At 36.2% G+C, this 13,141-nt stretch overlaps 1 protein-coding gene across 1 annotated transcript; it reads right to left on the bottom strand.

The window, feature by feature from the left end:
• Window positions 1-3,966: 3,966 nt before the first annotated feature.
• LOC111377174 lies at window positions 3,967-5,013 on the bottom strand. The gene has a single exon (XM_023000229.1). The coding sequence runs from the start codon at window positions 5,011-5,013 to the stop codon at window positions 3,967-3,969; it is 1,047 nt and encodes a 348-aa protein (XP_022855997.1).
• Window positions 5,014-13,141: the final 8,128 nt, after the last annotated feature.

Here is a 13,141-nt window from a genome sequence, read left to right as displayed (position 1 = left end):
GGGGGGGGGGGGAGGTGGGGGTGCTTGTGTGCTTTGGAAGATTTATGCACAGAAAATTAAAGCAGAGAGCAAAATGGGAGCTATGGTTAGAACCGAACTTTCTTGCTTGAAAAATCCATTTGCCTGCAAAATCAAGAATCAATTGAGAAAAAATAAGCACCGCGGAGCGGATTGCGGTTGGGGTGGGACAACAATGTTGATTGTTTGCTATAGTGGTGGCGACGGTTGGAGATGGCGAATTTTGGTGGATTAGGTGACGTGATAAAGCTCTCTTTGCCTCAACCTATCGAGAGAGGGGGGGGGGGGGGGGGGGGGGGGGGTGGGGTTGGGAAGAAGATGAAAGGTTTTTGTTTTGAAATGGTAATTTGACCATTTTTCATTTTGCCCTCACTTAAACGATCAAAATGAGTCAAAAATTGAATATTTTGGTTGAATAACGGATAATGGATAGATTCCATCGACATTTCCCCATCTGTCATGGTTATTAAAGGTTTGCAACCCAAGTGCAAACTAAAAGGTTTGAATTTCTACGACGATTTGAAAAGTTTGGGACTCCAGCTGCAATTCTCCCGTAAAAATGTCTTGGTGACCAGTGTCAAAATGGGTGGGTTAGTTGACCCAAGCCCAGTTTAGGTTTGCACTGGGCTCGGTCCAGCCCATCAAAAATAGTAGTTTGGGCTGAGCGTGAATTGTTTTCTCCGTGAACATTGTTTCTTTTGGGAAGGACAGAAGGGTATGATTATCATTTGACCTTCACCTCTTGGCCTGCCGCCATCGGTACTTGGCAGGTATGCCAAACCTGCATACGATATTTTTTCAAACGAATTCTTGTACTTTTGTAGTTATATGGTGGCTAAGGGCTCAAACTCCACCCACTTAGTAAAGTAGTCTATGGCGACTAGCAAGAACTTCCTTTGTCCTTTAGCTAGGGGCAAAGGCCCCAAGATGTCCATCCCCCATTGGAAAAAGGGATACACCCCAAAAATTGTTGTCTGTTGTTGGGCTGGAACATAGATCAAATTTTCATGGTGTTGACATGCATCGTACTTCCTCACCAACTCCTTAGCGTCTTCCTTCATACTAGGCCAATAATATCCTTGTCGAAGCGTCTTGAACGCAATGGTGGTCGCTCCTTGGTGGTTGCCACAAATTCCTGCATGTATCTCGACTAGCACCTCATGCGCTTCTGTCGGTCGCAAACATTTCAAATATGGCATTGTGAAACCTCGCTTGTAAAGTTGTCCAACGATGACGGCAAACGAGGCTGCTCGGACTTTTAGCTTTCTTGCTGCGAATGCATCTTTCGGTAACTTGTTCTTTGTGAGATATTCAACCAAAGGGTCCATCCAACTCTCCCCTTGCTCTACATTCACAACATCGACCACGCGTTGGATGCTAGGTCGCTGCAAGATTTGCACGCTCGCTGTACGAGGCAAATGTCTGGGGTTTGTGGATGCGAGCTTAGCCAGTGCGTCCGCCCATTCATTGTCTTTTCGGGGGACCTTTGTTATTTTGAACCTGGTGAATCCCTTCTGCAAGTTTTTGACCTCCATTAAATATGCCGCCATCTTTCCGTCTTTAACTTCGAATTCCCCCGTCACTTGCTCGATTATCAATTGAGAGTCACTGCAAATTTCTACTGAAGCTACCTCAAGTCTGGTTGCCAGTCCTAATCCTGTGATTACTGCCTCATACTTGGCATCATTATTTGTAGCTGGGAATTCAAAACGCAGCGAGTATTCCAACTCTTCACCATTCGGACCTACCATTATGATCCCCGCCCCGAATTCCTCATCGTTTGAAGATCCATCCACATAAATTTTCCAATCTACTTGTTTCCCCGGCGGGTGTTCGGGCGGAATGGTGAGCTCAGCGATGAAGTCTGCAAGAGCCTGTGCCTTAATAGCCGTCCTTGGCCTGAATTCAATATCGAACTCACTTAACTCGATTGCCCATTTCAACATCCTCCCAGAGGTCTCTGGTCGATGTAGGATCTGCTTGATAGGTTGGTCAGTCATTACTTGCATCGTGTGAAATTGAAAGTAAGGCCTCAGCTTCCTAACCGCGACAATTAATGCAAACACTAGCTGCTCTGCCAGGTTGTATCCTACCTCTGCGCCCCTCAATACTTGGCTCACATAATAGATCGATTTTTGTGCCTTTGCGAACTCTTTCACTAGCACCGCGCTGACTGCCCTTGGTGAGACTGCCAAGTAGAGACACAACACGTCCCCGAGGCATGGGCTAGTCAAGATTGGGGGCTCCTGTAATGACTGCTTCAAGCTCTTAAGTGACTCTTCACATTCCTGGGTGCACTCGAAGTTGGAGGAACCCCCTATAGCCTTGAAAAAAGTGGTAGCATTTGTCCACCGCCCGGCTCATGAAACTATTTAAAGCGGCTACCTGCCCTGTTAGCCTCTGGACCTCCTTCCTACTGGTAGGGCTTTTCATTTCTAGGATTGCCTGAATTTTGTCCGGATTCACTTCAATACCCCTTTGCGTGATCATGAAGCCTAGGAATTTTCCTCCGGCAGTACCAAAAACACACTTTTCTGGATTGAACCTCAATTTATTTTGTCGGACAACGTCAAACACTCTTTGCAAACAGGCCACATGGTCATCAGCCTTGGCGCTCTTGACCACCATATCGTCAACATAAGCCTCTACAACATCTCCGATCAAACCATGAAAGATTTTGTTCACCATCCTCTGATAAGTCGCCCCGACATTTTTCAAAACGAAAGGCATGGCCGTGTAACAGTACGTGCCAAAGTTTGTGATAAATGACGTCTTCTCTTGGTCAGACTTGGCCATTGAAATATGATGATATCCGGAAAATGCATCCAGAAAGCTAAGCCTTTCATGACCCGATGTAGCGTCTACCAGGTGATCTATCTTGGGGAGCGAGTATGAGTCTTTTGGACATACCTTGTTCAACCCAGTATAATCTACACACATGCACCATTTTCTGTTTGACTTCCTCACAAGTACGATGTTTGCCAACCACTCAGGGTATTGCACCTTTCGAATGAAACCCGCCTGTAACAATTTTTCTACTTCTGCTCTGGCTGTGACCTGCCTCTCTGGGGTAAGATTTTTTTTCTGCTTCACTGGCTTAGCCCCCAGTAGGACACTAAGGCGGTGCTGCATGATGACTGGGCTAATCCCTGGGATGTCCTCCGGGCCCCAAGCGAACACGTCCAAGTTACCGGCTAGACACTTGGACAATTTTTCCTTCTCTTCGGATTCCAAACCTGTTCCGACACTAAACTCTCATCCCTCGGCTATAAAGATTTTTTCAATCATATCGAGCAGCTCGATCCGCCCCCTTGGGAGTTCCACATCCAGCATCATGATTGGTGTGAGCCTTTGGCCTGTATACTATCCACATAGCATTTTCTTGATGCATGCTGGTCCCTTCGCACGCTCTCGACTCCTCTGCTAGTTGGGAACTTCATAATTTGATGGTAGGTCGAAGGCACAGCGCCAGCTGCGTTTAGCAATGGCTGACCGTAGATGGCGTTGTAGGCCATGGAGGTCTTGACAACTAAGAAATTAGTCACAATCACCACTGTCGCTGGGTATGTGCCTAGCGTAACTGGGAGCTCTACAGTTACCTCCAGTATCATTGTTGCCCCTCCAAAGCCTTGTAGAGGGGTAGTCACCATCTTCAGCTTCTCTGGGGGAATTTTTAAACCCAAGAAGGCATCCCAGGTGAGGACATTTGCTGCACTTCCTCCATCGACAAGCACCCTCTTTACGTCAAAATCTGCTATATCGCCCACTATCACTAAGGCATCATCGTGGGGATGCATTATACCGATCAAGTCCTCTTCGTCGAAAGTAATGCTCTGGTTGAATCTTGTTTTTTTTTTTGGATAGAGCAGACACCTGCGGAACACGCATAGCTCTTCCTAGCTGAATTCGAGTCGCCACCTGATGCTACTCCCCCAATGATCATGTTTATCACTCCTGCTGGGGTATTCCTTCGAGCCTTTGTCGGCCCTTATCGTTTTTTACATACTTGGCCAATAGTCCCCGCCTTAGCAGGTGCTCTATTTCTTCCTTCAATTGTAGACATTCTTCTGTATCGTGTCCGTGATCTTTGTGAAAATGCCAGTACTTACTTTGATTTCTCTTGCTGGAGGAAGTCATCATCGGTTTAGGCCATTCGAGCTCTTTCATGTGCTGTATCTCCACTAATAACTTCGTATGTGGGATGTTCAAAGGGATGGGTGCCTTGGCCTCCTCTTGATTCTGCTTGACCGACCGGTCTTGGGCATAACCCTTATTCATGCGTTCATTTTTTGGCTTATTCTTATCATTGTGCCTTCGCTCATCATACGCTTTTCGCTTATGTGCTTCCGTCTCCCATCCATCCCTGAGATTTTTGGTCACTTTCTCCACTTCCTCCGCATCGACATACTTATCTCCCTTCTTCAATAGATCATGCATTGACTCTAGGTAGTTTTTGGAGAGTGACATTTTAAAGGCTCGATTTCGCGTTCTGTTCATCAAGGCAGTAACCATTGCGGACATTTGCAGGTCTTTTATGCCGAGAGTAGCCCGACTAAACCTAGCCAAGTATTCCTGCAATGACTTGTCTTTCTCCTGTACGACCTGCATCAACCCAATGGTTGTCTTCCTCTTCCTCTTGCTGCTTAGGAAGTAAGCCACAAAACTCCTGGAGAGCTCATCAAACGTCTTGATAGACCGTGGGGCCAAGGTTGCTATCCAGTCCCTGGCCTTCCCCTTGAGTGTGGAGGGGAAGGATCGGCACATCACAGTGTCCGGGGCGGCATAAAGTCTCATCAAGTCTACAAAGGTCCGCAGGTGGTCAAGCGGATTTGTGACTCCGTCATATGCTTCGATCATGGGTTGCTTGAAGCCTTTAGGCAATGGGACCGCTATGATCTTAGGGGCGAACAGGTCTTCCTCCAACACCATCTGCGTCTGTCTATCCTTTCTCTTGGATAGTGCATCATCTATCTTCTGGGCCATGATTTCTTCCATCTTTTATTCCAGGTCCACCATGGCTTGCGGGGGCTCCTGAGCTACGACCACTAGGGCCCCTGCGCCTCCCGTCCCTTGCATAGGGATGGGTGGAACAACTGCGGGCGGCGCTTGAGGCGGTTGTTGGTTCGTCGCTTCCGTCGGACTCAATGGAGGGACCGTGTCTCTTTGCGACTGGTTTTGCAAGAGCGCCATCATTGTTGCCATTTGAGTCTCCAAAGCGCTGAACTGACTCTGCGTCACATACTGCGGAGGCGGCGGTGGCTCGTGACCCCTTGTAACTGACTCCGACTCCGTCTCCACCGTATTTCCAACCAAACAAGTATCACTCCTTGTTCGTCTTCTTGACATAGCTTTTTAGTTCAAATGATTTCCCACAGACGGCGCCAATGAAATGGTTGTGGAACAATACCTTTCTATCTGCCTTGTGGCGTTCGATATTCCACTGCTCCGCCAAGTGTTTGTGACCTGAAAAATGAAGGCGGGGCTTCCTCCCCCGTTTTATCTCCGGCGTGAGAATTAGTTTTTAGACTTGCAATTGGAAATCAGATGGCTAAAAAGAGTGAGAGAGAGCCTTACCTGTGTCACATTCGGGTATTTATAGATATTGGGAGCTGGATAACCGATGGGCGGTTGTGGTGTCACGTGTCCCACGTTGGCATTCCCACTACCCCCACGTTCTGAGTGGGGGGTCTTTATCTTCTCGCCTGGAGGTTGTACCCGTATTAATTGCCATGGAACCTAGTAAATTTACTAGAGGTTTTATGGCTAAGTGTTTGGGTTGGCTATTCTATGCCCGTTGAAGACCTCGAGTAGTGGTAGAGTGCCCCGGGGCTATTGGTAGAGCGCTTATGGGGGGTCGACGACTTTGCGTAGTGGTAGAGCGCTCCCAGGGGGTAATGGTAGAGCGCTCCCCGAGGGTATTGGTAGAGCGCCTCTAGTGGGGGTTGACGGCTTTGCGTAGTGGTAGAGCACTCCCCGGGGGTAATTGTAGAGCGCTCCCTAGGGGGGGGGGGTCGACGGCCTTGCGTCGAAGTGTAGTGATCCATCTTGCTTGAACGTCGAGGGTGACCTCTTCTACCAACCTATATCATAAATGATATCAGGGTGATTTGAGTTTCATTTCAAGATATTTTGAATGAAAATTTTTAATCTTTATTTTGTTTAAATTTAGTCACTAAAGTTACTATTTTATTTTAGTTACATAATCAACATTTCAAATTCCATCCGTGCATCTCACTTGGCTAGACGTGACGGTTGAAATGCACTGAAACCATGAAGCAGGGCTGAATTTACAAATTTTCGAAGGTTGAAGATAAAAATTACAATGAAAATTGATTAGGGACAGTATTGAAACTGTCATGAAAGGTTGTGGGCTAAATATACAATTTACCCTTGCGTGATTCTGGATCCTATGATTATCACAAATCTACGTTGTTTCTATAGTTTAGTTAATAAAAGGAAATAAGACATTAAATGGTCACTTGGGCACAAAGTAGTCAAACAAGGAATATGACTTCTACCTAAACTGCCATTGAAGGCAGATATGTTATGTTTACTTCCTTTAAAATAAAATAAAATAAAATAAAAATCACTTACAAGAAAAAAATTAATTTTATGTAAAAAATTTCTGAAATAAAAAATATTTCTTATATCAATAAAGTTCACTTACACTTAAAAGTAATTATAAGTAAAAAATTACATAACGGTGAATTAGGAGTAAAAATCACTTAAAGAAATTCTTATTAGTAAGAAAATAGAGTCATATGTATAACACCAAATATTGTATTAGAACAATATCCTTAATATATAACACTTAATCCTATCCTTACTAATTTACTCTTGGTTTTTATCCTTTTCTTCTTGTTGATTGATTGGGAAATTTTCTAATTAACAACTACATATGTAAAATGAAAAGAGAAAAGACTACTCTTTTTGTTACTGCTTATGTAAAGTTGGATGGTTACATGTATATGAACTTTTTATTTGTTAAATTTTTTTTGCATATCTATATCTATAATATTAAATATAACGTCAAGTAAGAATAATTTTTTAGACGATTTTAACCATACTGCAATTCAATTATTTCAATAATACATTACTTTTCATTTTTCAATATATAATAAATACTATAAAATTCTTGTCATATATGAATTTCGTGTTATTAGATATGAATTTATTTCTATTTCTCATAGCTAGAAATTTCGACGGACATTTAAATTCATGTATTAGCAATTAGTTCTTATATACCAAATGTTTTATAAAAATATTGCTCGTTTATAATATTTCATCATCACAAAAAAAATTGAATCACATAAGTTGAGTTTTGAGAGTCTGAATTTTTTTATCTTAAAATTTTATCCTAAATTTTATTTTCTTTAGTTCGTTTGAGATTCATTAAATCCTCCAACAAATCAGTATCACATTTTACTGTTATGACATTTATAAAATATTTCAAAATAACGTGCAATGCACGTTCAATTGAATAAAAAGGGATGTGATTGGTCATGTTTGAGTCGTATTATCTAAAAGCTCATTTTCCTCAACCATATTATAAATTCAAAAAAATTTCTTACATTTTAATACACATTTTACAAAAAAATTCATTATTACAAAACTCTATTTTCACAAAAAAAGAAAAAAGACAAAAAGAAAAAAAAGGGCTCACATAGCCTAAGAAGATAGAATTAGGGTTATTTTCTTTAACACGTTGGGCGCATTGTATTATATCGAATTAACCGTACGTAATCCTTTCATGGCATCTAATACAATTAAAATCCGGACTAAATTAATCCAGAGAACTTATCCTTCTTTAGTCAACTCTATAAAATCGGTACAATATATGAGTATGAGGTGGATTTATTTTCGTATTTTTTTCAACATTTCACGAATTAAGAATTTAGTTGAATTGAAATAAATAATTTACTAACGACTATATAAGAAATAAATTTTTTAATTATAACTAAAAAAATAAATAACGCTAAAAGTTACTTAAGAAAAAAAATATAAATTATAAATTCATTTTTCAGTGAAAAATTATAAGTGAAAAAATAATTACAAGAAAAATTGTTTGCGTACAAGTAGAAAAATTTACTTATGAGTTTAAAAACATTTATAAGTCATAAATTAACTTTTTAAGTAAAATAAAAAATTTAAACAAGTCTAAAAATATCTTATAACTAAAAAAATCACTTTTAAAGGAAAATACAATAATAAGTAAAAAATTTCTTTTAACAAAAAAAATTCACTTAAATATAAGTGAAACTAATTTATGAGTAAGTTTACACATAAGTATGAAAAATTATTTGTAAATAAAATATTGTAATGTTTTTTGATTTTTAAATATATATATATTTTTTTTAACGTGTACATCATCTTTGACTTCTTTGTTTACATTATGCTACATGGCAACAAATTATTGGACATTTTATTTTTTTAACAAAAAAACACACTTTTCCTCCACAACTTTCTAAACTCGAATGAAATGTACACAATGATGTCAACCACACAATGTACACCTGTCATTATTCTTATTTTAATACAGTGTAACGCCAATCTCATACTAGAACAAATTCATTGTAATCCTTAACACAAATCTCCTTATCTCTATCTTCCCTAAACATATGAAATTTTAGTTGGGGGTTCGATTCCTGAGATATGGAATTGGACTTTTTGTAGGCGCAATGTACATGTAGCTCTTGTTCTTTGGTCTACTGAGACACATCCCGTAATTTACCTCCCTTTCAAAGCTTTAGGAGTTGGGCCGTGAGAACCCTCAAAGTTGGGGTTCAACCTTTTATTTTTATTTTTTAAATGAAATTTTAGTTAAATGATGCTAAGGAAACTGAGGCAGATGGCAGCACTAAAATTGGACAAATAATAATTTAATATTATGTTATATACTGCTGCATCATGATATATTGTTTTAGGGTGAACTAGGTTGGATTTGGACAGTCATTAAACTATTTTCAAATCAAATTATTTTGAACAGTCTGAAAATTTTCAAATCAAACCAAACAAAATCATTTCTTGCGGTCTTTGGTTTTAAACCACGATTGTAGCAACATAAAAACAATACATTTCAAAATAATATATTAGTTTGAAAGTCGCAAATAACATTTATAATATGAAACATTCTAAACATAAAACATTACAGTACTAATATATTTGAATTAATACAATCTTAAACAAATAAATTAATACAAGATTCGACCATAAAATTTAAGTTTGGGATTTCATTCATTAGATAAGAAAAATCTTATTATAAATACATCATTTTTATCTTAAAAAGCCAATAGAAGCCGATAGTAAATATATTTATTGAATAATCAATGGATCCAATAAAAACAAGTATTTTTTTATTTTTCCAAAAAAATGGGTGAATGGTTGTGTGATTTCAAATGAATTTTAAAAATTAAATTGGATCATTTTCAAATGGTTTGGTTAGGTTTGAAGTTGTCAAAACCTAAACCATATGAAATCAAATAACGATTTCAAAACCACAATTTTGATTTGATTGTCAAGTTGATGATCTTTTTGTTCAATAATATACTTATTTATGACGTCCAGTCCATTGTAACAAATATTTTATTATTGTCCTATTGATCAAATAACGAATGTTATAGTCTTTAGTTTATTATTGCTAGCATTTCATTAGTCTCTAGTTGATAAAATAAGGAATGCTATCTTGCTTGTTTCCTTAATATTCACATTTGTTATTTCTTCTTCTTCGACATCATAAGTTTAAAATCTTTTCTTCAATTATATCAATAAAGCAATTGTTATTTTCTTCTACTTTAAATATATTGTATGAATTCCTTCATAGTTGCCAAATATTGTTTAGATTATCTAAATATGATAAAAGATTACGCATGAATTATTTTTATACTTTTTCTGTTTTTCAAAAATTCGAGATTTAGGGGGTTTAATTAACTTAGGAGGATATATTTCATTTATACTTTTTAAGTAATTCAAGTAGATTTTTTTTTTCTATTTTTAATGCCAGTAAATTTTTCTCAAACTTTCAAAACCAAATTGTCTATTGATTCTCTTTTTTAATATATTATTTTTGTTTCCTTAAAAATCTCTCTAAGTGTAAGATATCACGATAAGTAGTAGTAGTGAATTAGAGTTCATTGTCGATTGTGTGAGGTCATTATCCTCAATCTAAAACCATATCTATCGCTGCCACCAAACACAACCAAGTATTGAAGTTTTGCCCTTTTTTGTCATTGCAAATATGGCTCGTGTGCAATTACAACGATTCTTTAGATGGAATTTCTATTATAAAAGACTTTTTGCTCATAATAAAAGGTTGGAGACGACAATGCACCTTTTTCTTAGGTATGACCTAGAAAATATTCAACTTCGAAGGTCTCCATGTAATTGGATTATAATATGTCAATTTACCGTTGTGGCACATCATAAAGTGTTAAATTAAGAAATACTCATATTTACTTTTTCATTTTAAAATGTTTTCATGACTTCTATTCTAACATTTTATTTTTAAAATAATGCTATCTAACACAAGTTTGTGTGGCATTAAAAATAAAATTATGCAATTCATTTAATTAACGATATAATTTAATATCACTAATGATGTTACCATAAACTGGTATTAAGCACTAGTGTGAAATAGCATTACTCTTGTTTTTAAGGTGCCCCGAAAGCAGAAGAGCAGTTATGACGTGATTATCAACCAAGTACTTTTTATCCATTTAGAAAACGTTTAATGTGTCTTATTAGATTGGATGATGATTAAGGGTGTGTTTGTGCCCCTTTAATTTTTGAAAAAGTATTACGAAATAATAAATTGATGGAGAATGTGTGGTTAAAAAAGAAGGAAATTTTTTTTATTTGTGTGTAATTTTATTTTAATGAAGAGTGTGTAGTTGAAAATGAATAATATGGAAAAATAATGTGATAGAATATGATATAATGGGTGACAAACAGGGGTTAAATTAATTCTATCGAATTAATATTCAGTATTTGGTTCAATTAGTGTCCGAATTAAACAAATTCAGGGTACTTATACTCCTTTCTTACGCTATGTGAGATGGGTTTAGGCCATACCATTTATTCACCATTTTATAAATTATTAAGAAAGATGAGTTAGATTAAATTGCATAAATTTACTACACAAGTAAATAGGAGCTTAAAAATTTTACTTGATAAATTAAAAACTAGCTCATAACTAAAAAAATTGCTTTTCTTGATTTGAAGAATCGCTTGTAATTAGCAAACAAATCAATCATTTTTTAACTAAAATATTCACTTATAAGTTAAAAATTCATTTAAAAAAATTATTAAATTATAAGAATTAATAATAGTGTATCCATAAAATACCTCGTGGATAATAAATGGGTAGGTTTAGTTTTAAGTTGAAAATTTCAATTTTATTTTTAAATATTTACTTATAAGTCAAAGTTTCACTTAGGAGTGAAAAAATCTTCATACCAGAAATTATAAGCGAAAAATTAACTTAATAAATTAAAAAATCTTACGAATAAATATGTTGCTATAAACTAGAGAAAAATAGAAGAAAATAAAGAAGTCAAGACTTAGTATGCTATTGAAAATCAAGGTCACATATTTATAGATTACAATCAGGCTACATGGGTATAATTGATATTCTAACATAACTTTAACACTAACCTAACTTTTCTATAAAAGCCATTGCAGCTCTAAACATTTTGTTAAGTTCTATTTTACTGTGTGACCTAATTGTTAAGTTGTTAAGTGGGGCTCGAAGAGATGTCATTGTAAATTTCGATTTAGGAATTTGAGTCCTCGTATATTTCTATTTTGCTCTAATTTTGATTTATAAATATGGAGTGTTTATCAAAAAATAGAGAAAGAGACGTGATAGAAGAAAGGTGTGCAATTTTCTCTTGTAAATTTCATTGCATCATATTGAATTACTCTAGCAATGGAAGTAGACGGACTCTCACATCGAGACGAATTTCTATAAATCATCTGTGTTTTTTATTTCTTTCTAATAATCGATTTCTCTTGGTAGAATAAAATTAAATTTTTAATTCTCAACACGTGTAGTTATATCTTTTCCACCTTTTCAAATTCATATTTTCAACAATGTTTTCGATAAAACTAAATTTGTTGATTGGTAGATGAAAATAACTTTGAATCTAACTAATCTTTCTTAGCCTTTGTCTGGTGGAGATTAAAATTATATTTTTAACAAAATTTGAAAAAAGTTAATGAAAAGTGTACTTGAAAATTTGTGGACCCCTGAAATATGTGATTAAAATTAATTGTTAATTTGAATTTAGATTAAAATCTTGATTTTCATCTTCACTAAATGGGGGCTTAATTTCATGTCAAATTTTCATTCTACCACATTATCGAGTGTAACAATACATCTTTCACTTTTTCAAATGAATGATATTATCTGTTTAGAATGTTGATGATGAGCGGGGAGGGTGTAAAATAACTACATGCTTAAAAAACATTATAATTACTTATAACTTTGTCAAACTCACACATTCGATATGATCCACAACTTTTATACACTTTTTCATTGAGACAATTGTAGGATCTATAGTTTATAACCTAATAAATAAGTGGACCTCTTAAATGTAGGGAAATGAGTCTCATTAAAGAGGTACAATCACTTAATTTACACTTATAGTCACTTTTTCAATGAATAATGTTACATACATAAATTGTTGTCAATGATTTATGTGACAATTAAGTGACATTAAGTCCATGTTTGACATTATATGGCTTGTTATAATTGCTTATTAACTTGTCAAACTTCATTTTCAATATTATGTACAATAAAGTGACATTAAGTGGATGTTTGACATTATATGACTCATTATAATTGCTTATTAACTCATCAAACTTCATTTTCAATATTATGTAAGACCCACAATTTTTACGTATTTTCTCACTTCTCATCCTTACACTTTGTAGGTCTAGGCCCTAGGGTGGACACAAAATCGAGAAATTGATCAAATCAAATTGAGTCGGGTCTATTTGAACAAAAATGATTCAATTCAGTTAATTTTAATAGATAAAAAGTGGGGGGTTGGTTCGTTGCAATATAAGCAACCAACCTGTCAATTAAGTAATTTAACTTGTTGATGCATTTTTTTTTTAATTTTTA

The sequence above is a fragment of the Olea europaea genome, unplaced genomic scaffold (genome assembly GCF_002742605.1).
Source record: "Olea europaea var. sylvestris unplaced genomic scaffold, O_europaea_v1 scaffold1618, whole genome shotgun sequence".
Classification (NCBI taxonomy): domain Eukaryota; kingdom Viridiplantae; phylum Streptophyta; class Magnoliopsida; order Lamiales; family Oleaceae; genus Olea; species Olea europaea.
Note: the sequence above shows the minus strand (reverse complement) of the source record. Positions and strands in the feature narration are given on the sequence as shown.